This window comes from Orycteropus afer, unplaced genomic scaffold (assembly GCF_000298275.1).
Source record: "Orycteropus afer afer isolate SDZICR_OR568_19922 unplaced genomic scaffold, OryAfe1.0 scaffold00048, whole genome shotgun sequence".
Classification (NCBI taxonomy): Eukaryota; Metazoa; Chordata; class Mammalia; order Tubulidentata; family Orycteropodidae; genus Orycteropus; species Orycteropus afer.
Genome location: NW_006921635.1, coordinates 9,849,797 through 9,874,177, shown reverse-complemented (window position 1 = coordinate 9,874,177; position 24,381 = coordinate 9,849,797). Strand labels below are relative to the sequence as shown.

The 24,381-nt window shown below is 47.4% G+C and overlaps 1 protein-coding gene across 1 annotated transcript in view; it reads left to right on the top strand.

Moving 5' to 3' along the window:
- The window catches only part of MED13L (mediator complex subunit 13L), a 314,961-nt gene that overhangs the window by 277,296 nt on the left and 13,284 nt on the right, over positions 1 to 24,381 (top strand). Inside the window, exons 15-23 of the mRNA XM_042780578.1 lie at positions 646 to 863; positions 1,433 to 1,638; positions 6,158 to 7,095; positions 10,912 to 11,091; positions 11,867 to 12,090; positions 17,287 to 17,479; positions 18,561 to 18,987; positions 19,503 to 19,722; positions 21,079 to 21,267. Coding sequence (XP_042636512.1) covers positions 646 to 863; positions 1,433 to 1,638; positions 6,158 to 7,095; positions 10,912 to 11,091; positions 11,867 to 12,090; positions 17,287 to 17,479; positions 18,561 to 18,987; positions 19,503 to 19,722; positions 21,079 to 21,267 — 2,795 coding nt within the window. The remainder of the gene's footprint in view (positions 1 to 645; positions 864 to 1,432; positions 1,639 to 6,157; positions 7,096 to 10,911; positions 11,092 to 11,866; positions 12,091 to 17,286; positions 17,480 to 18,560; positions 18,988 to 19,502; positions 19,723 to 21,078; positions 21,268 to 24,381) is intronic.

The window sequence follows — 24,381 nt, the reverse complement described above, 5'->3', positions numbered from 1 at the left end:
TTTTTTTTTATTTGGTTTTCAATAAATGGTCTTTCAGATCTAGGTGGGATTATTAATTCTAAATATGAAGCTTCATTTAATGTCAATCTGAGAATTTCCCCCAAACAACAGCTATGTGTAGTGACTGTCACCTGTCTGAGTGATCCTGCTGCATCCAGGCACCACAGGTGCTTCAGACAGTGCTCGTTGTCTGTAACTTAAATGCCTGAGGTGGTTGTCAATGGATTTCCTGAGTAATATACTCTCCGTAACATTAGTTATGCAATTCTGAAAGATTTTGTTCTTAACTGTAAGGAGGGGTAAAACTTTATTAAAGTGGTTACTCCATCTCGTTCTTTCAGTTTCTACATAGTTCCTCCCCTTAGCCTTGCCAACCAGTTGTTGGAAGAAAGAACATATGTTACATAGATTTTGTTCTCTAATTAATGTGAGGTCAGACCCTAGAGCCTCAAGAAGATAATGGGTGAAATTCTGGAAAAGGACAGGTTTCTGCCGATGGCCTTCTCAGAGGCTCCGTGGTCACTGTTCTACTGTGTAGCTGATAGGACCACTCAGTTAGCATTCTTTCTGGGTGCCAACTGACCGTGAACTGGGATTTTTCCAAAGCTCTACCTGTTAAAAGAGCCAGTGTTTTTTTTCCAGCAGTTGCAGATCTGCAGAGAATGTTTCCCACCCCGCCGTCTTTGGAACAGCACCCCGCTTTTTCTCCTGTGATGAGTTACAAGGATGGAGTCAGTTCAGAGACGGTGACAGCATTAGGCATGATGGAGAGCCCCATGGTCAGCATGGTGTCCACACAGCTCACAGAATTCAAGATGGAAGTGGAAGACGGCTTAGGAAGCCCCAAGCCCGAGGAGGTCAAGGTAGATGGCAGTGGATGGGTGTTCCCAGGGCAGAAGGCTTTCCAGGTGGATTCACACTCATGACATGATGTGTGAGCCACACACAGAGCAGGCCTAAGCATCCTTCGTATTGCATCGTGATGTTCATCCCTTAAGGAGCCCTGGTGGCACAGTGACTGAAAAAAGGCTTTTGGCTGCGAACGGAAGGCTGGTGGTTTGAATCCACCAGCAGCTCTGAGAGAGAACAGCTGGTGATCTGCTGGAAACCGCCGTGGGGACCCTGGGGCATTTCTGCTCTGTCGCATGGGGGCGCTGGGAGTCGGAATCGACTTGATGGCAAGAGGGCGTGGTGGGGTTTACTGGTACCTAACCTGATGTGTTAAATAGGGGTCTTTCTGTTTATAACTTTGGCTTGCTTTGTTTTTTCACTGATCAGGTAAGAGAAATACTGAATTACAATCTTTTCCCCCCTTATTCTTGCAGTAGTGCTATGTGACTGTGGATTGCTAAGTTCCTATGGGTAGTTTAAATAGTTTAGCAACTAGCCGATAGCTTACCAGCATTAACGCCAAGCTTCCTTTTGGTCACAGGACTTTTCATACGTGCATAAAGTTCCCACCTTTCAGCCTTTCGTGGGGTCCTCCACATTTGCGCCACTGAAGATGCTGCCAAGCCAGTGCCTGCTACCTCTGAAGATACCCGATGCCTGTCTGTTTCGGCCTTCGTGGGCAATTCCTCCTAAAATTGAACAACTGCCCATGCCACCCGCAGCCACTTTCATTAGAGATGGCTACAAGTACGTACGGGGTTGGGTCAGCTTACGGGCTGTGTGGAATGTGAGCTGTATTTTCACTAAATACTTCTTAGAAGTTAGGACAGTAGTATGTGTTTTGAAACTTTCCTTTATTGGCAGTTCATCTTTTTGTGTACTGTATTTTGTGTTGAAAATGTGCATTTTTTTCCCAAACCAAATGTCCTGTGTTTGGAAAAATTAAGGTCCTGTGTGGAGACCTAGTTGTCTGTGCTCATTCATTGTACCGTCTACGGCGCCCACAGAGTTAAGCACCTATGTGTGGTTGGTAAGCTGAGTGCCGCCCTTTTTGGGGTGGTGGTAAACACTTCATTTATGTAAGTGGATATTTTAAAATCAAGTACTGACATAGATATTTTTCTCTTACTGAATTCATGTCATGTAAGTAGGGTTTTGGAGGAAAAAAAAAAAGGTTTTTACAGTCTTTAGGACTTAGAGGCAGCCCCTGAGTAACTAAAGTCCAACTTACATACAATCTGTAGCTGTGAACCAGTCTCTGTAAAAGGTTTTATATTAAAGATTCTAGGTGCATACAGTAACAAAACACATTACTTTGGGACGTGCATCAAAACTTCATTATTATTGTTACCGTGTTAGGTTAAAGATGCATTAACATAGCTGGAAGTGTTTCTTTATTTTTTTAGTTTTTTTTTAATGTGATTTGGGTGAAGATTTACAGAGCAAATTCACGTTCTATAAGCAGTTCACATATACTTTGTGTGTCATTGACCACAGCTTACCACAATGCAACAGCTCCCCTCCCACTTCCTCCCCATAGTTACCACTTCCCAGTGTCCATTCCTCCATACTCTCCTGCGCCCTGAGCTGTCTTCCTGTGCATAAGCAGCCTTTCCTTCTCCCATGATTGTTCTCTCCAGGGCGTGTGTCTACTTGAGGTAAATGTTTAACTCACATGCCTGAAATTTATTTGGCTGGAAACCACAGGTGTGGGTTCAGTTCCAGACCTGAAGGGCAGCTAGGGGCCATAGTCTCAGTGGTTCCACCAGGCTCTATTGGACCAGCAATCCTGGTCCCAACCATCTTTTTTTTTTTCCCTTCAAACGATTTGAGTGTTGTTCCACATTGTTCTCCCTCTCTATCCAGGATCTCCTACATCCCTTCCAAGTGGATGATAGTGGTAGCCAGGCACCATCTAATTCTTCTGGTCTCATAGTTGTATAGGTTGCAGATTGGATGGTGTACCAGTCGCTAGGACTGATTATTTCCATTAATTTTGGTTTTCTTATTTTTTCTTTGCTCTTGACGAGGAGAGACCCATTGTTGCATCTAGATGGCAGGTTGTTAGCTTTTAAGATCCCAGTCGCTACTCATCAAAGTAGGAGGTGGAACAATGTTTTGTATAGTATGTTATGCCAATTGAGCTTGATGTCCCCTGAGACTATGGTCCCAAGCCCGCAGGTTCAACTACTCAGTCCCTCTGGGTAGCTGGCTGTGACCAAGCAGTGACCACAACCTTGCCCCTTGTCAGCTCTACTATACACCTGGAAATTCTGATCATTCACATGAACTTATAGGACCATTGTCTGCCAACCCTATATATGATCTTGGATACACTCCCTATTTCATAGACATACCTAATCGTTTAGCCTGTCCACCTATCTATCCATCCATATACCCATGTTTGCCTTCACGGAGAACTCAGTACTGTATGTGCAAAAGGGTTCATATTTGTTGTCTGTATGGAAGTGTTTCTTTAATGTGTTTTATGCATGTTGTTGTTGTTACGTGCCGTTGAGTCAACCCGACTCATAGCAACCCCTTCTTGGGTTTCCGAGGCAGTATCACTACAGAAGTAGATTGCCCCATCTTCCTTCCGAGGAGTGGCTGGTGCGTTTGAACCGCCAGCCTTCTGGTTAGCAGTCAAGTGCCCTACGCTACCAGAGTTTGTTTTATGCATAGAAAGGTACTATATATTAAGAGAGATATTTGACTAACTGATCTTAGATGCGAACCATACCGAATTGTTCCAATTGTTCCACATCCAGAATACACATTCACCTTGAGGTACACATTCCACCTTAAAGACAGACTTAGGAGCAGAACTCATTCTTAATCCAGGAATTGCCTGTATTTCATACTATCCAGAAACATAATATGGAGATCAACAATGTAGAATCAGTTTGCCTATGATTAATGATTTCTTAATGAAAGTAAGTGAAATGCTATACAACGAAAGGCCACCAAGTAAGATTTCTGTCCTGGCCAGGAGAGCGGTGTATGTGGTTAAAATGGACAGAGTGAAGGAAAAGGGCAGACCCTGCTGATACTCAGTGTCTTGGGGTGATGGCGGGGTGGGCAGCAGGAGGAGTGAGGTCTCTGAGGAACTGTAAGGGGCGGGCCCTTTAAGGGGACACTTGTATTCAGCCGTAGCAAATCATTGTCAGGCCGGAGTGTGGGTTTGTTGTGGTCAGAGCTTTCCCTTTCAAGGGAGGCAGAAAAGCTGCATTTTCATGGAACTTTACCTTTCTTACAGTGTGGGTGGCTAACTCAGAGGTAAACTTTAGAAACAAATGAGACAGGTCTGTGGTCCACATCCAGAATGTGAGCTGCATGTTTGTACCCCAGTGCTGTCACGTTGATCCTGACTCGAGGTGACCCCACGTGCTGGAGGAGAACTGCCTCAGAGGATTCTCTCAACTGTAATCTGTGTGGGAGCAGACTGTCGGGTCTTTCTCCCACATAGCCTCTGGCTGGGTTCAGACCACCACCCTAGCAACCAAGTAACTTGCCCATCAACCATCAGGGCCCCCGACGTGTTGTGCCTCCTCTGGAGCGGCTTTGAGGAGCTCGGCTTTGTGATTTTTGCTGTGACAACACAGCTGTAGACCATGTGAAGTCCTGGCTGTGGTCTCCATCGGTCCGGGGTGACGCCATGACGCACACACCTGCAGTCACGTCATGATTCTGATCCTTGTCTGTGAATCTTTCTCTTTTTTTCTGCTAAATCCCCGGCATCTAGCTTGGGGTTGGGACCCAGTTCATCGTTAGTGAATGGGGCAAAGGTAGGGCTTACAGGAGGTAAGCCGTTCTTCCTACCTGGCAGCAAGGTAGGCGTTGAAGTATTCAGTCAGTAGTTCTACTTCTTTTTCTGATCTGAACAGCATAATACTTTTAGGATTTCGTTGAACGGGGAAGCTTGAAAGGAGTCCAATTAGAGTAAAGATCCTTATTACACACTTACTATTTTGGTTTCTATGAGAGCACTGATTGCCAATCAAGGTTTCTGGGACATTTTGTATCTGCATTCAAAGATACCACCATGTTTCAAATTGAAAACTTTTTACAGCATCTGATTTGGATGTTCCAGCTAGTGGTTGAGCTAATTAAAAGTCACAAAGAACTTTATTTGAAGAGTCACTGCTTTCTGACATTCTTCTCTCAAGTTACCAGCGGGTGAATAGGGAGTCCACTGGCAGCAGGTCGGTTCAGGCACCTTAATAATATGTATCAGAAGAACATTCAGAATGAGAAAATACAGCATCTGTGTGCCTTGGATTCTCCTAAGTGGGGAGAATGGGCTCACGTGCTCCTCACGTGTCCGTCCTGGGACACTGCCACAGAGTGTTTGACAGAAATAAAGCAGTCGAGCGTGGTAGCCGCTCGTTGGTGCCTGACTCTTCCAAAGAGATGGCACTGCTGACGAGACGAGAGAGAACACAGCCATTGAGCGTCTGGGAGTGAGAAGGAAGCACGCTGTAGGTGACCCTAGCCAGCAGGACAGGTGCAGTGAGCCAGGGATGCCCCACCCCCAGGAATCTGTTAGGAGCTCGAAACTGTGAGGCAGCATGTATGCCTTTCTGCCACCAACTAATGACTGCTGAGACCTCTTGGCAGCGTAGGTTGTATTTGTATTAATTGTGCTGTAGTCCTGGCAGATGGGTTGCCAAAAATAGAGCCCCTCATGATGACCCATTACTATAAAAATACAAGCCCCGATACAATTGCATTTTGAAAATTAGGAAAATGTTGGCTTTTCATGTGTATGTGATTGTAACTACGGAGGGTCGTAGATGCCTCAAGGAACACGCACACTGGCAGACTCTCAATTTCAAACAGTGACAGAAGTGTAATTGCAAATGAGATGGAAATGTGATCCTTGGCGCTCCCTGCTCTTCGAGCACCCGCAGTCGCATGTTGGAAAGTTCCATTTCGAAGTTCCAGCTTTTCAAAATGACAGTGACCAAACCTAGCAACATGTGTTGTTGTAGAAACAGTCCAACTTCCCTCCAGCGGCTGCAGTGGGGATTGGGTAGGTGAGGACTGTGTGGGAGGGAAGGTGGGCTGAGCTAGTCTTAAGGCCTTACTTCTTGCCTCTTCCCACACACTCTGATTCCTTTGGATTCTCTCTTTTAAAGAGAAAATCGAATACTGCAGGTGCTAACCCATGCGAATGGTAAGCAGTGCGACGTGTGGGGGGGACTGGGTGTGGCCCAGCATCGGGAAGGCGCCTCCTCCTCACCGGCTGCTCTGCTCTTTGTTGCAGTAACGTGCCTAGTGTCGGGAGCCTCGCAGACCCAGACTATCTGAACACACCCCAGATGAACACACCAGTGACGCTCAACAGTGCCGCCCCTGCCAGCAACAGTGGGGCAGGAGTCCTGCCGTCTCCAGCCACCCCTCGCTTCTCGGTCCCCACACCTCGCACCCCCAGGACCCCAAGAACTCCCAGAGGTGGGGGCACTGCCAGTGGCCAGGGGTCTGTGAAATATGACAGCACAGATCAGGGGTCACCAGCCTCTACCCCGTCCACCACACGGCCCCTGAACTCTGTGGAGCCTGCCACCATGCAGCCAATTCCCGAAGCCCACAGCCTCTATGTCACCTTGATTCTCTCCGATTCTGTCATGAATATCTTCAAAGACAGAAACTTTGACAGCTGTTGCATCTGTGCCTGCAACATGAATATCAAAGGGGCAGACGTGGGACTCTACATCCCCGATTCGTCCAACGAGGACCAGTACCGCTGCACCTGCGGCTTTAGTGCCATCATGAATCGCAAGCTCGGCTATAATTCGGGCCTCTTCCTGGAAGATGAGTTGGACATCTTTGGGAAGAATTCTGATATTGGTCAGGCAGCAGAGAGGCGCTTGATGCTATGTCAGACCACCTTCCTTCCTCAGCTGGAAGGAGCCAGGAAATCCCAGGAGCCGCCCATCAGCCTCCTGCTCCTCCTGCAGAATCAGCACACACAGCCCTTTGCTTCCCTGAGCTTCCTAGACTACATTTCCTCTAACAGTCGCCAGCCCCTTCCCAGTGTCAGCTGGAGTTACGACCGGGTACAAGCCGACAACAACGATTACTGGACAGAGTGCTTCAATGCGTTGGAGCAGGGCCGGCAGTATGTGGATAACCCCACGGGTGGCAGAGTGGACGAGGCGCTGGTCAGGAGTGCCACTGCCCACTCGTGGCCACACAGCAACGGTGGGTGCCCCGGAGTGCATGTTGACGGGAAGGTCTCCGTGTAGTGACACCTTAAAGGCTTGCTTTGTTACACGTCCAAAATTTAAATTTTCTCTTTAAAAACAACTGAAGTGAGAGAGATACTGATTTCATCCTAATTTAAGAACTAGGGAAAATGTTTTCTTGAACTACCTTTGAAGAGGGGTAATTCTTGAAAACTTCCTATTGTACTAATCTATCAGTGGGCAGCCTGTATAGGAAACCTGTAGCTTCCGAGCATCAGTCCTCAGGAGCCAGACTGATGCTCCGCGCACTGTACGCAGCAAAATCTGCCCCTTTTTCCAGATCAAGCGACCATGATACCTCTCTCATGAGGCTTGCCACCTCTCTACAGAGAGTGTTTTGCCCCACTGTGTGTCCTCTAACAGTGAGCACGTTTTACCCTGTGGTAGGTTTACTCAGCAGCTCTGGTGGCAGAGTGCCTAAGGCATTTGACTGCTAACCAGAAGGTTGGCGGTTCAAACCCACCAGCCACTCTGTGGAAGGAAGACTGAGCAATATACTTCTGTAAAGATTTACCACCTTGGAAACTCAAAGGGGGGGGGGGTCAGTATGAGTCGGAATCGACTCAATGGCAGTGGGTTTGGTTCCGTTTTAGTGTGGTTACTGGAGCCCATCCCTGTCTTTTGTTTTACTAAATGCTCCAAGTGAGAAACGCTTTTGGAGTTGGGCTCTGAGAGTGCCCAGCAACTTGCCCTTCCCTAACTCATCAGGATCCATAGGGTGATGTATCCAGGTGCTCCCAGTGTACCTGTAGACAAGGTTCCTGCCCTCATGAACTTTCCAGTCTAGTCTGGAAGACGGACATTGACCAGATAATCACACCAGGAGGTGTATCATTGCAGCTGTTGTTGTTGTTATGTGCCGTCCAGTTGGACCCGACTCATAGCAACCCCTCCTTGGGTTTCCGATGTGGTATCACTATGGAAGTAGCTATTGTAAGTGACGGAAGTGTGGGGCTGGGGAAGCGCCCAATCTGGAGGTCAGGGAAGACTCCCTTGGAGAAGCAGTAAGGTTTGTTCTGAGACCTCAGTGAGGAGAACTGATCAGCTGGTTATGAGGGTTGGGAGCAAGGAGTTGGGGCCTAGGGAGGAGTGGCGTGTGTGGAGGCACGAGTTACAGAAAGCTTGGGGCCTTTGAGGAATTGAGGGAAGCTAGAGGCCAGCAGAGATTACAGAGTGTTTAGAGAAATGCTGCAGATTGGGTCTCCATCCAAAGAGCAGTAACAAGGGTTTTAGGGGAAGCAGTGACTCCAATTTGTGTAGTTAAAAAGGAGTCATGTAGCCCGTCCGTAATAGAAGCTATGGGTCAGAGAGAGGTGAAAACAGATTTGGAGAGACTAGGAGGTTATGGCAGTAGGTCAGGTTGACAGTAGCTTGGTTCCTGGTTCTCACAGTGAGACAGAAAAGAAGTGGAGGCTTTGGTGAGATGTTGAGGGGGTGTTGGTGCAGGGCTTGGTGAGGGACTGAGCACCAGGGACAGCAAGAGAGAGTGAAATGTTTCGGTGACTTCTGGGCCTGTCACCTGTACACCTGGATAGGTGCCGGGATAATTCAGAGATGGCAAGAAAGACCAGGTCTGGGGAGAAAGTTCATAAATTGAGCTTTGGTCATGTGGGTTGTGTGGACATTTTATAGATCCTTTAGGAGAGGTCAGGTACACACTGGGACTACATGGCCATGTTGCTCAGGGCAGGAAGCAGCTGGCTTATGGAGGGTAAGTGGTCAGGGGCACAGACAGGCCTGCTGAGAGGGAGAGTAGGGATGAGGAGGCCTAGGGCAGGGGCTGGTTGAGCGCTGACACGTGCGGGCCTGGAGAGAAACGGGAAGAGCCAGAGGGGGGTCTCAGAAGCCATTGGTACTGTGTGGCAAGAAAGAGGACGTGGTCACCAACATCAGAGAGCAGGTGGGGTTTTCATTTGGAGCTGAGCAGTGCCTTTGACTGCAGTGAGGGCTGTTGCTGTCAGGTGGTAGGCACAGAGACCAGGACAGACGGCTCCATGAGAGGACACGGGCCTGCTTCTCAGTCACTCGCAGGCTTGTAGGGAAAGATCACACAAGGGCCTTGAATAATAAAAAGTTTTGTCCAGAAAACGGAGGCCAGTAGAGCAAGGAGTGAGTCCAAGCCAAGCAAGAAGGCTTCATGGAGGTGGTGATCCTTTGGGAAGCATGACAGAGTCTTTTCGTCTTTATGACTGCTTAGGTTCACGCACAGCGCCTTAGGCTTACCAGGCCTTTACTTACTGTTTCCTGAATGAGGTTATGAATTACAGTGGAAGACGAGTTTGGGTGGTTCAAGGGGTAGCGTCTTTACTTAATTGTGAGCTTCAGGCAGCAAAGCCATCCGTGTGGGGAGGTCAGTGTCAGCTCTGGATGTGCAGAGCAGTACACTTCACTGTAGGAAAGGCCTGCAGTTCAGAGGTACAGAGCTGGATGTGCCCTTTAACCACGCAACCCTCTCTACTATGCAAGTGTGGGAGTAGCATTCACCCCCACCCAGACAGGCCAGCTTTTCTCTCTCCTGAACCTGCGCTCCTCTTCGTCTGTAATTCTCCACTTTTAACAGAGGCACAGGTATGCGTATTTTACTTTCTTCTTTAAGAATTAGAAAACGTAAGCTTGGAGATGGAACATGACTGGCACTGTGCTTGTCCCCCTGCTCACGGAGGGGGTCTGAGAGGCAGCTGCTCCCAACTCCAGCCAGTGTGGCCTGTGTGGGAACACAGGTCCCTACTCCAGGGTTGCCGGATTGCCCAGTTCTTCAGGAGAAACTGGAAGTCCAGATTTATATATGAAACTTCCCAGAGCAATTGGTCAGCATCCTCTCCCCTGCAAAAGTAAAAAAAAAAAAGCCACCACCCAACAATTCTGCGGGCCATCAGTTTGCAGCTTGTGTTTTATCGATTGAGGGGACATCCACGAATGACCCTTAAGCACACCGAATTTCTGGCTTAGTTGATAAATTTCCATCCAGTGCCCCCTTTCCTAATCCATGAGACAGTAAAGTAAGGCACAGTCTTGAGAACCCAGCCGTGTGGATTTACAGCAGATGCCTCAAGCCTAGTGAGCTCTTTGCTCAGGCCTGTCTGAGACTGTCATGAGATCATGAACCTTTTCCCCCGGACCAAAAAAAAAAAAAAACGTGTACAATGGCAGAGGCACAGTTTGAAAATTCAAGCTCAGAACCCAGCCACAGGGCGACCCCTAGAGGAAGAGAGTTCACACAGAGAGACCTGCCTCCCCCGCAGGTGCCTTTCGGTCCTGGTCCACCGTTGGGCATTTTCTCCAGCCTCTGGCTGTCTTGTGGGTTCTTTTTCTCTTGAGGTGTTCTGTGTTTGTATGAAAAGATTTTGCATTAAGAGCATTTTCTTCTTAAGTTTTTAAAGCTGCTACTTAAGCTCCCTTCTCCCCACTCCACACTCTTCATATAATCGAAGTATTGATACTTGTAAATAAAAGTAATGCAGTAATTAAGAAACTTCTGCAGCTCTTTTCTTACGAAAAACCCTGGACAGAGGTTTATTTGAGACTGAAACAGTCAGATACTCACTTTCCCACCCTGAAGCAGTACGAAGGTGAAATTCTTTTCTCTACAGCAACCCACTTCCCCTTTTATTATTTTCAACAGTGATTTGTCTTCTCTGATTTAGAAGACGTCTCTTTCCCCTCGGCTCCTAAGCCAGCCCCACAATCGCTAACATCTTGGTCCCAGACTGTAGCTTGGGGGCAAACAGGAAGCGGGACGCCCCTGCTGAGTGCTGCTTTCTGTCTCCTCCAGTGTTGGACAGCAGCATGCTGTCTTCCCAAGATGTGGTCCGCATGCTGCTGTCCCTGCAGCCCTTCCTCCAAGACGCCATCCAGAAGAAGCGCACAGGCCGGACCTGGGAGAACATCCAGCACGTGCAGGGGCCGCTCACCTGGCAGCAGTTCCACAAAATGGCGGGACGGGGAACCTACGGTAGAGCGCGCTCTGCTTTGGCTGCTTCCGACTTTTCCATTCGCTCAGGAGTAGCTTTAGTTACCGTCAGCTCCTTGCTTCCCTGACAAAATGCGATTGCTCTTCTCATGCCTGTTAAGTTTTATAGGGAGCCCAGGTGGTATAGTGGTTAATCAATCAGCTGCTAACCACAGACCGGGTCAGTGGTTCAAACCCACCAGCCTTTCTGTGGGAAGATGTGGTAGTCTGGGTCTGTAGAGATGACAGCCTTGGAAACCCTGTGGGACAGTTCTGCTCTGTCCAACAAGGTTGCTGTGAGTTGAAGCAACTTGAACAGTGAGTTAAGCTTTATAACCTCCCCGTTTTTCAAAAGTTACTTGTGGAGTTAGGTTTCCTAAATGCCTTTGGCAGAGTCAAAGTCAGTCTCCCTGCACAGTTACCAGATTCTCCTCAGCTTCCAGGTCCTTACTGCCTCTGGGATGGACCCCTGTACTGGTTCTGGCTGCTACTTCATGTCAGGCTCATGATAGTTACCTTACGTGAAGCAGTGCTCAGTGGAGAGCTAACTGGAATTGGTTCTGGTCTGTCTGCTGATACTGTCCTGACTCATTTAATTAAGATTATTTATCAAGGTCCATTTAATTAGAACATTTGGAAAATACTTGTAAGAGTATCATGCGAACATGCAGTGAAATTTCTGATGCCAGAGCCTAGACCAGAGCACCAGGACCTTGTGAATTGTCTGGTGGTGGGAAGTGGCCCTCAGGCGCCCTGCTGACCTGCTGTGTGTGTTTAGGTTCTGAAGAGTCCCCAGAGCCGCTGCCCATCCCCACGCTGCTGGTGGGCTGTGACAAGGACTTCCTTACCATCTCGCCCTTCTCCTTGCCCTTCTGGGAGAAGCTGTTGTTGGACCCGTACGGGGGCCACCGTGACGTCGCCTATATTGTGGTGTGTCCAGAAAACGAGGCCTTGCTCGAAGGAGCCCAAACTTTCTTCAGGGACTTGAGCGCTGTATACGAGGTAAGAACGAGACTGTGAAAATCCATTTCATGACACGAATCCTCTAGTGGTTTCTAGTTACGACCCCATTGGAAAGAACAAATATCTTCAAGGTGTATTCCAAAGAAAATGTGCAGAGATGTAGGATGAAGCTGCCAGTAAATTGCTTTCCCAGCCCGGTGTTATATGCTATTAGATTTAGAAGACTTTATCTCTAATCCAGCCTTACCACATGTTTTCAAATCCCATTGGCTGTTTTTTCCCCATTTGTGTGTTCAGTTTAAAAGTACTGCTCAGTAGCGGGGAGTGGCTGTTCAGAAGATGAGCTTTACAGAAAGGGCTTATTTACACTCACACACTCTTTTTTTTTGTTGGGGGGTGGCTAAGGATTAGTTCCTGAAAACGGTATGAAAAACATTTAGCTTGAAACTTTCTGAGTCTGGAGATGACTGCCAGCACTCTTCTGTCAGTTTGTCCCATGTGGTGGCATGTGTGTTCTGTGATGCTGGAAGCTATGCCACCAGTATTTCGTATCCCGGCAGGGTCACGTGGAGGTGACCTGGAGGACAGGTTTCAGAGGAGCTTCCAGACCAAGACAGATCTGGTGAGCTCCTCCCCAGAAAGCTGGCCAGTGAAGACCTTCTGAATAAAGGGGACCTGTCTGATCCAGTGCCAGGAGACAAGCCCCTCAGACTGGAAGCACTCAAGATGTGACTGGGGAAGAGATGTCACCTCAGCAGAGTCGACCTTGATGACGTGGATGGAGGGAGATGTCAGGACCTTCATTTGCTGATGAACCCAAAGGAGAAGAAACAGCTGCAGACATCCATTAGTAATTGGAATGTGGAATGTATGAAGTATGAATCTAGGAAAATTGGAAATTGTTAGAAATGAACTGCAATGCATAATGATTGGTATACTTGGCATTAGTGAGCTAAAACGGACTGCTACTTACTGGCCATTCTGAATCGGAGAACCATATGGTCTGCTATGCTGAGAATGACAAATGGAAGAGGAATGGCATTGCATTCATCATCACAAAGAATATCTCAAGATCTGTCCTGAGGCACAGCGCTGTCGGTGATAATCCCCATACACTTACAAGGCAGAGCAGTTAATATGACTTGTTCACATTAACGTACCACCTGCTAATGCCAAGGATGGAGAAATCAAAGGTGTTTACCAACTTCCATCTGAAATTGACCAAACATGCAATCTGGATGCATTGATAATGACTGGTGGCTGGCATATGAAAGTTGGAAACAAAAGAAGGATCACTAGTTTGAAAATCCAACCTTGGTGATAGAGATGAGGCACGAGGTTTCATGATAGGATTTTTCAAGACTAATGACTTACTCATTCCAAATACCTTTTTTCAACAAATGACAACTATACACATGGACCTCACTGGATGGAATACACAGGAATGAAATTGACTACATTTATGGGAAAAGACAATGGACAAGCTTAGTATCATCATTCAGAACAAGACCAGGGGCCGAGTACAGAATAGACTGTCAGTTGCTCATATGCAAGTTCAAGTTGAAGGTGATGAAAATTAAGTCCACAAGAGCCAAAGTCTGACCTTGAGTATATCTCACCTGAATTTAGAGGCCATCTCAAGAATAGATTTGACACATTGAACACCAGTGACTGAAGTTGAGTTGATGGGATGACATAAAGGACATCATATGCGAATAAAGCAAAAAGTCATTAAAAAGACAGGAAAGAAAGAAAAGGCCAAAAGGGATGCCAGAAGAAACCCTGAAACTTGCTCCTAAACACACAGTCGCACAAGAGAAAGCACGAGGGGAAATGATGAAGCGAGAGAGCGGAACAGAAGAGTTCAGAGGTGGCTTGAGTAGACAAGGGGAAGTATTACAGCGAAATGTGCAGAGACCTGGAGTTCCAAGAACACACCCGGCATTTCTCAAGCTGAAAGTCCTAAAGGAAAAATTAAAGCCCCAAGGTATGATATTGAAAGATTCTAGAGCAAAGTATTAAAAAACGCAGGAAGCATCAAAAGAAGGAAGGAAGGAATATAGAGTCACTGCACCAGAAAGCACTGGTCAGTGTTCTACACTTTCAGAAGATAGAATACGAACAAGAACCAAATGTACTGAGGGAAAAGTGCAAGCTACGCTGAAGATGCTGACAAAAAACAAGGCTCCGAGGATTGACGGACTACCTACCTCAGTGCAGCTCATCTCAGTACCCATTGGGTGCAACGCAGGCAGTGCTCACTCTTCTGTACCAAGAAGTATGGAAGACGAGATCCATACTTGTTGCCCATTCCAAAGAAAGTGATCCAATAGAAGGTGGAGATCATCAAACACCATCATTAGTATCATACACAAGTAACATTTTGCTGAACATATCAGTGGTTGCAGCTGTACGTTGACAGGGAACTGCCAAAAAATCCAAGCCAAGTTCAGAAGAGGACATGGAACAGGAGACCACTGCCAATGTCAGATAGACCTTGGCTGAAAGGAGAGAATACCAGAAAGATGTTTACCTGTGTTTTATTGACTAGAGAAGGCATTCGACTGCGTGGATCAGAACAAACTATAGGTAACATGGTGAAGAACGGAAATTCCAGAACACGTGATTGTGCTCACGTGGAATCTGTACTTAGACCAAGAGGCAGTCATTTGAACAGAACAAGGGGATACTGTATAGTTTAGAATCAGGAAAAGTGTGCATCAGGGTTGTATCCTTTCACCATACTTAATCTGTATGCTGAGCAAATAATCTGAGAAGTTAGACTATGTGAAGAGGAGTGTAGCATTGGGATTGGAGGAAGACTCATTAACAACCTGTGGTATGTAGATGACACAACCTTCCTTGCTGAAAATGAAGATAACTTGAAGCGTTTGCTGGTGAAGATCAGGGTCTACAGCCTTAAGTGTGGATCAGACTGCAGCATAAAGAAAACAGAAATCCTCACAACTGGACCAATAAGCAACATTATGATAAATGGAGAGAATATTGAAGTTGTCAAGGATTTCATTTTACTTGGATCCACAGTCAACACCCATGGAAGCAGCAGTCAAGAAATCACATGATATATTGTATCGGACAAATCTGCAAAAGACCTCTTTAGGGTGTTAACAAACAAAGATGGCATTTTCAGAACTAGGGTGCACTTGACCCAAGTCACAATGTTTTCATTCACCTCATACTCATGTGAGAGCTGGACCGTGTGGGTGGGGAGGACCATAGAATTGATGCCTGTGGATTGTGGTGTAGATGAAGGATGTTGAGTGTGCCATGGACTGCCAGAAGAGTGAACTCACCTGCCTTGGAGGAAGTGCAGCCAGAATGCTCCTTAGAAGTGAGGAGGTGAATCTTTGTGTCTTCTACTTTGGGTGTGTTACCAGGAAGAACCAGTCCCTGGAGAAGGACATCATGCTTGGTAAAGTAGAGAAGACCCTCAGCAAGATAGATGGACACAGCGGCCTCAGCAGTGGCTCAGACGCAGCACCAATCGAGAGGGTGGCACAGGGCCTGACAGTGTCTCGTTCCGTTACCCATAACGTCCCTATCAGCCGTCAGTGACTTGAGGGTACCTAACAGCGACAACAGATAAAACTGAAAGGAATCGTGTCTTGGTTTTTTTACATTTATTTTTCTTGCTGAGAAAACCCGCAGAACATAGGCGGAACATATGCCAGTCTAGCAGTTTCTACTGTACCATTCAGCGACGCCGATCACGTTCTTTAGTTGTTTGACCCCCTTTTCTGAGCTGTTCTTCCATCGTTAACTTAAACTGCCTGTGGCTCCGATGTAACCTTTTGAGTTGCTGTTACCAGTTTGACCCTGTGTAGATCGTTCTTAAAAGAGCATCATGCGTATGGCAGACAGTCTTTCTTTGATATTTCATTTAATATTTTATTTATGTTAATAGTAAAATTTTGTTACAGATTAATTATCATAATAATTATAAACCAGCTGAGTGATCTCTTACCTGTAGGTATCTAATTTCTTGTTACTTTTTAGAAAGTGAGAATCAGGTTTGCCTTGGAAGAACCTGTGCCACTTTTCTCTGCTGAAGTACACACACACTCAGTTCTTGGACATTTCTAATATCTTTATATTTGGCAATATTAAATGGAAGTAATATTTTTTTAAGTACTTAGGACTGTCACTGGCATGTTATACCACAAAAGGGTATATATTAAGTCAGATGCTGAGTTTAATTTAATAAATATTCCAAAACAGAGGGTTCACTATCTGTAAGTGAGTCTCAACTATCAAACTAGTAAACTTACATGTTGCTATGAATTCATGAGGAGACACTAAGGTATAATGCAGTGCTATCAATCGAGCCACTGAAGGAAACCCTGGGACACTGTAATGTCTGAACAGTGCCTGGTCCATGGAATGCTACTAATACTAAATGATCATAACACAGAAAAGTTGTTGATGCAATTTTAAAAGCCTAGCCATTCCTTTGAATGAAGCTACAAACATAAGCTACAAAACGTTAAAGGGTTGCAGGTCTGTAGACAATGTGGCCAGTCTTTCCCCTTCAGGACTGGACTAGCTCTGCTTGTGTGGCAGGAATCCCTCCCTGCTTGAGAGGAGTTGGGGAGCCTTCCCTTCACTGGGTCTGCTGAGGGGTGATGGCGTGGCCTCCCTGCTCATGAATGGGCAGTTATCTTAATTATCTGTGGTATATGCCCTTTTAGTGTTCTGGAGATTAATGACCAAATCTCCTGGTCCTAAAAAGCTGTTCAGTTTACAAAATGATAAGCACAGTCCCTGCTTCAGCGAGCCTTGCTACTGGTGATTTCCAAAAGTATACATCAGTCAAACAGATGGCCCTTAAGACTGTGATGTTACCTTATGGGAAAACGTCATGAGGAGGGATTAGCTAAGAAGCATTGGTGGACATAATGTCTCTGGCGGCCGAGTAGGCAGGCTGCTGCTCTATTTGCTGTTAGTGTCAGGTGCCCTGGTCACCCGCCCTGCAGGCAGGATGGGCCTGGGTGCGGTCACCCCTGCTGCTTCTGTATTCGCAGGACTGAGTCCCAGGTTAGGGGAGAGAGCACTTTCAAGGGTACATTACAACTGCCAGAAAGGGCTGGCTTATAGCATTGGGTTTTTTGCCTGTGACAAAGCTAAAAGAAACAGGAAATGCCTTTGTGGCTGTCCCTTGCTAAGTGAATGGAATGGCCCTGCGGAACCTGAGGATGTCTGTTGCCTGTGCCCTAGATGTGCAGGCTTGGCCAGCATAGACCCATCTGCAAAGCGCTCCGGGACGGGATCATGCGCGTGGGAAAGGCCGCCGCGCAGGAGCTGACCGACGAGGCCGTGGGCGAATGGCTCAGCCAGCCGTGGGGCAGCGAGGAGAGCGACAATCACTCCAGACTCAAACTTTATGCGCAAGTTTGCCGCCATCACCTAGGTAAATGGATGGGAGCTTCCTTGTCGTGGTAGAATTTGGGAAAGAAAAGAGCCTATTTCCTTTTTTCCTCCCTGTTGTGGACGCTGTCCAGTTTCTCTTGTCTCCAGTCACGTTTGCAGTCGATGACTCTGTTTTTGTAGGTTCAGTGTTTCTGTTCTCAGTTGTTAATTATGATGATGATGCAGACATACATTCTTTAAAAACTCAAGTTGCCTAAAGAAACCATAAAGGAGCCCTGGTGGTGCAACCAAAAGGCTGAAGGTTCAAACCCACCAGCTCCCGTGCAGGATAAAGACGTGGCTGTCTTCTTCCACTAAGATCACGTCTTAGAAACCCAGTGGGACACTTCCACTCTGTCCTGAGGGTTGCTGGAGTTGGAATTGAGTCGATAGCATTGAGTTTTTTGGAAAGAAGTCTTATCTAATTTACTCCACTTTTAGAAACTTAAAGAGCTCTAGTGGTGTAGTAGTACTTATGGCATTCAGTTGCTAACCAAAAGGTCAGTGGTTCAAACCCACCAGCTATTCTTTGGGAGAATGATGAGGCAGTCTGCTGCCGTAAAGGTTTAAATCCTTAGAAACTGTATGCAGGCAGTTCTACTCTGTCTTAAAGGGTTGCTTTGACTCAGAACGGACTCGATAACGGGTTGTTTTGGTTTTTTTTTTAAAGAAACTTAGCAGCAAGACTTTTGGTATTAATGATTTAATTTTAACCCAGATCCTCAAGAGAATTTTAGAAGTTCATACAGCCGTATCCACATAGGTGTACGATGTATGTGGATGGCTGTAGGCCATGGGGCCACTTTGCTCACTGGAGGCCTGTGGGATCAGCCTGAGGGGAGAACATTGCAGATGATGAATTGTCTCTCTCCAGGCAAAGCTCATCTCCAGAATTTCTCTTGACCGGCTCCATGTTCCTTCTTGTGTTTGTCCAGTATAGACGCTTGGGAAGCTAGTGTGTGGAGGGACGTAATCACTGTGTTGCAGGCTGAAAGCATGACTTTTTTAAGTGACTTCTGAATTTCTGATTCAGCCTGACACACAGACATCACTAAAGTCACCTCTTGGATGTACTCTTTCAGCACCTTACTTAGCCACTCTGCAGCTCGACAGCAGCCTGTTGGTGCCACCTAAATACCAGAGCCCACCAGCAGCAGCACAGGGACAAGCCACACCTGGGAATGCTGGGCCTTTGGCTTCAAATTCAGGACCAGCAGTGCCCCCAGCTGGCAGTGCGTTTAACCCCACCTCCAATGGCAGTTCTACAAACCCTGCAGCAAGCAGCTCCGCCCCTGGCTCCTCTGCCCCACACGCCTCAGCCTCGGCCTCTGCTCCTGGTATTACCCAGATCAGCACTACCTCCTCTTCGGGATTCAGTGGTAGTGTTGGAGGGCAGAACCCCAACACAGGGAGCAGCTCTGCAGACAGAATGCAAGGGAACATCAGCTGTGGTGGAGACCCTGAGCCTGGGCAGAGCTCCTCTCAGCCCTCCCAGGACGGACAAGAAAGGTACGTTCCTCATGGATTAGAGCAAGTGACTTCAGTGCAAACCACTCTGCTCTACGTCTGCACCCTCCTCCTCTTGACTTCATCAGTCTCTAGTCCTCCTCTTGACCTCGTTCCTCTCTGGTCCTCCCCTTGACCTCATTACCCTCCGTTCTTCCCCTTGACCTCGTTAGTCTTTAAATCTAGTCAAGTGCTCTGTTTCTCTTCCCCAAAGAAAAGGACACCCGTCACCGAACAGCTGCGGTCTTAGGAAATCTGTGACTTAGGGTGACAGTGGTAAATGGTCTATGTAGAGTACACCTACAGAAAGGGGACCTCCTGGTATGGAGGCTGCACTGCCATCTTCCGTGTGCCCTTGGTGCTCACTGGCTCAGTGTGCCTTCCTGTTGGGAATGTAATGTGTGTGAATGTGAGTTATATTTAATCTGTACTCGTCGTCCAGGGGGCCAGTGCTCCAGGACTGATGCATTTTGTGTAACTTTCTGTTTTGTGCATCTTACAAGTGCCCCTCCCCACAGCGTCACAGAACGGGAGAGGATAGGCGTCCCCACAGAGCCTGACTCTGCCGACAGCCAGGCCTACCCGCCCGCGGTAGTCATCTACATGGTGGATCCGTTCACCTACACCTCGGAGGAGGACTCCACTGCCGGGAACTTTTGGTTGTTGAGCCTGATGCGTTGCTACACGGAGATGCTGGATCATTTACCCGAGCGCATGAGAGACTCCTTCATCCTCCAGGTGACTGTTTGCAAGTGGGCTCTTGTTGTTTTTGTGAATGTTGATGAAAGGTTCCAATGGCGAAGCCCAGGGAGGTAATAAAAAGGTGAAATTGTTAGTTGTACCTTCCAGACTCAGCCTTCATCACCAGGCGGCTTCTGGCCTTTTCTGTGTGTGTTTGTACAGCTGAGATCTTCCTTTCAACATCATTTGTTGTCCTTTTTCCTCACATTATTCAGGAGTACTTTCCAAGTTACTTCACACACTCTTTTTCATGACTGCATACTTTCTGCATGTTACCATCCCCTTACAGCCAGCATTTAGTCTGCTTCCCTTCTTGCCATCTCAGTTCATCCTGTAAAGTGGATTCTTGCACCCAGACGCTGGTGGACATGGCTCAGTCCCTTTCCAGAAGGGCTCTGCTCGTCCACACTCCTCAGTGACTGGTCAGCATTCCCCTTCCTGCTGCACCATCGCCAGCTTCTGGTGGCATCATCGAAGTATTGTGTGACTTCATAGGTAAAAGGTGGATGCTTCAGGCTCTGTGTTTACTCATTAATGTCTCTTTAATGAAAGCTGTCTTCCAGAATTAAAAGATGGAAATTCCAGTTCTCACCATTGGCTGAGGAAGGTTTTCCATTATTTGGAAGCTGAGGCACAAACAGGCAGGCTGTAATGCAGAGATGCACACACAGTGCACACATGACCGGAACGACTGAGACACAAGCGGGCAGGCTGTAATGCAGAGATGCACGCGCAGTGCACACACATGACTGGAACGACTGAGACACAAGCAGGCAGGCTGTAATGCGGAGATGCACGCACCGTGCACACACATGACCAGAACGACTGAGACACAAGCAGGCTATAATGCGGAGATGCACGCTCAGTGCACACACATGACCGGAACGACTGAGACACAAGCAGACAGACTGTAATGCAGATATGCATGCGCAGTGCGCCTACATGACCAGAACGACTGAGACACAAGCGGGCAGGCTGTAATGCAGAGATGCACACACAGTGTGCACACATGACCGGAACGACTGAGACACAGGCAGGCTGTAATGCAGAGATGCACGTGCAGTGCACACACATGACCAGAACAAGAAAGACATTCAAGTGCAAGTTTGTAAAGCTGTGGGTCACCATGACTGTTAATTGCGCATTCTGTCCTCAGATGGGAACAGGTAATTTCTGGTGACATCTGGAATACGAGATGTGATGTCACTGGGAGGAATCAGGATTGGAGCCCGTTGGGTTGGCTGTGTGCTGATCTTAAAGCAGAGGGGTCAGGGAGGGGCTCGGAGCCCTTCCCTCCCTGCTGCTGGTCCTCACGGTGTGGCTTGGTTCTGAGTTTGTCTGTTTGTGTCTTAGATCGTGCCTTGTCAGTACATGCTGCAGACAATGAAGGATGAACACGTCTTCTATGTTCAGTACTTGAAGTCCATGGCGTTTTCTGTGTACTGCCAGTGCAGGCGGCCTCTGCCCACACAGATCCACATTAAGTCCCTCACGGGATTCGGGCCTGCAGCCAGCATTGAGATGACCCTCAAGAACCCGGAGGTGGGTACTGGCAGGGCTGAAGCGTGTCTCCTGAGAACGACAGCAGAAACACGGGCAGGTTGTCTTAGCTAGTCCAGAGGCTGGCTCGTTAGCTGGTCTTCTGCTGAGAGTGAGTAGGTTTCCTTAAATTAACAGAAAGGAGATCATTTTCTGAACCTTTGAAGCTTTTTTTTTTTTTTTAAAGAACTAGGCGAGCAGACTCTCGCTATGTAGTACCTGATACATTTATCACAGAATCATTCATGTGCGACTTTCCTCGGTTAACAATGTTCTTTCTTTTTGAAGCTTATCTGTGTCTTACACCCTCGTCTGCCCTCCCAGCAGCTCTGCTGTGGTTGCTTCTCCATTGACTCTGGGGGTGCAAAGTGGGGGCCTTGTTTTCTGAGGTGCTCTGGAGGGGAGGGAGTTGTGGTCTGTCATGTGTTGGCGCATCTGCATGTAAGTTCATGCTTTTCCTTGTGTTTCCTCTTCTCTAAACACAAACCAGCTTTCCACACACACATACCTCTAGGGGAATTTCAAAACACCAAAGCAAAAAAAAAATCATTGTAGTCAAAAGTTACGTACTTTATTTTGCTCATGACCTTCTGTTGGGGGCAGGCACACAAGGCAGGGGTCAGAGTTTTCCAAGCCAGGGAGAGAGCTGAGAGCTGACAGCAGCCACCGCTGGCTTCAGTTGGTGAAGTGACATTTGCTGGGGGCCCTGTAAAATGGTTGTCCTTTCTGTGAGTGGAAGCTTGGGAGTGAAGACTGGCCCAGTGGGTACTGGTGTGCCTGCTGTGGCTGGTTCCGGCCAGCTGGGTCCCGGAGACGCAGCTTTGTATAGCTCCCGAGCCACGCGTGCTCTGAGCGGTGATCAGACTTCTGTCTTCACAGTTTGAGGTTACTTTACTCCTTGAGTCTGAGTTTTCCCTTTTATGAGCAGTTTATCCATTTCTTCATGAGCCTTTTCTCACATTTAAAAAATGAATTTCTCTCTCTCTGCTCCTTCCTTTGTGTCGCGAAGTGCTGCTTTATTGGCTTGCTCTATGAACTTAGGAGCTCTGGTAGCATAGTGCCTAAGGCACTTGACTGCTCACCAGAAGGCTGGCGGTTCAAACCCACCAGCCACTCCTCGGAAGGAAGGTTGGGCAATCCTACTTCCGTAGTGATACTGCCTCGGAAACCCAAGGAGGGGTCGCTATGAGTCGGGGACGACTCGACGGCACACAACAACAACAACAACATGAACTTAGCATCCTCGCTTCGCTTCCTGGGCTGATTCAGCAGTTCCCACACCATCAGTCCTTGGTATTTTGCTAAGAAGCAGTCACAGTTTCGAGGGTAACTGATCACACTCGTGAGGATGAAAGGCTAATGATCTGGGGCAGGACCTCCCAGGCACCGTGTCACCTGAGGGACACTGTATTCCAGCTGGCAGGAGCACCACCAGGCACTCCTGAGTCCAGGGAGGCTTAGATTGAAATAAGGAGCTTGGGTGGTGCAGTGCGTAAGGCATCTGACTGCGAACCAGAAGGTTGGTGGTTCCAACCCCTTAGCCACTCCAAAGAAGGAAGACTGGGCAATCGACTTCCATAAAGATACACTGCCTCCGAAACCCAGTGGGCGTTGCTGTGAGTCAGAATCAACTCGATGGCACTGAGTTTGGTTTTCAGATGAAAATAAATGGCACAGAGAAAGTCATAGGTGTTTTTGTTTTCTCCTCTTCTGCTTTGGAGCAGGAAGCAAGAAATAAATCTGTTTTACCTTATGAAAAACAAAAAAGCCAAGTGTTCAGCTTATAGTCAGTTGATAAACACTTTTCTCCCTCAGACTGCAGCTAGTCGGGTGCGTTTAGTGAATGTGGCTGGGCACCTGCTGTGCCAGGCACCACCACACCCAGGGGAGACGGTGTCTCCTGCAAGCAGACGATCTATCGAGTGAGAAAGGGTGTGTGAGTGCTCATCATTTCAAGTTGTAGAGGAAAGCCTGTTGCTAACGTCATGCTCTATAGACCACCTGAAACATGCAGTTTGGGAAATAACTTTCCGCCTGATGATCTAGCATAAGCTGTCCACCATCTCGTTTTGTGCTTTACATAGAACTTCTTAGGAAACGTCCGGTTCTCTTTTTCCTGGTACCAGCTCTCTTGGGATGTGAGTCACATGCCATAATGCCATAATGCTCACCTTTGTAATGGGTACAATTGAGTGGTTGTAGCTTAAAACAGTTTGCAGCCATCACCACTGTCTACCTCCAGAGCATGTTCATCCACCCAGCAGGAAACCTCACACCCAGTAGCAGTCTCTCTTCATTTCTCTGCCCCCAGGCCCTGCCAACCACTAATCTACTTCTGTCTCGTGGGCTTGGCCTATTCTGGACATCTCACATAAATGGAAACGTGTATGTGGCCTTCAGTGCCTGACTTCTTCCACTGGGCAGAAGGTCCCAGGGTTCACTCATGGTATGGCACGCATCAGTCCTTCATAACATCTCACATCTCAACAGTATGCATCCTGTGGACACACATCCGTTGTGTACCCACTCAGCTGATGGACATTTGGCTTGTTCCATTTTCGGGCTATTAGGAACAGCGCTGCTGTGTACATTCATGTACAAATTTGTGTGTGGACGTGTTTTCAGTTCTCCTCACCTAGGAGTGGAACTACTGGCTGTATGCAGAGGGAGTGGGCTAACAGATTAGCTTTGTGACTAGTGAGTCATTAAATACCTCAGGACCTGTGCTTAGTATCCCTAAAATGAAGAGATTAGGTTGGGTTAGATGTGAGGCCTCTCTTAGCTGTAACATTCTGTAATTACTATGCCTTAGGCTGTGTAGTTTAGGGGTTGGCAGCTATGGCTTAGGGCTAAATTTTGTCCAAAGCCTCTATTTATATAGCCAGCAGGCTAAGAAAAATATTTTAGAGACCCACAAAGTCTAAAATACTTACTGTCTGGGCCTTTGTAGAAAGTGTGCTGACCTCTCCTGCAGTTTATCAAATATTTAAATGTGTCTGATAGCTACAAACAAGGATGACAGTTAACATGCATCACAGTTGACCTAAAACATTTGTCTTAGGTAACAGCTAATGTGCTTCGATTTCTTAAAGCGTGTGTGTGTGTGTGTGTGTGTGT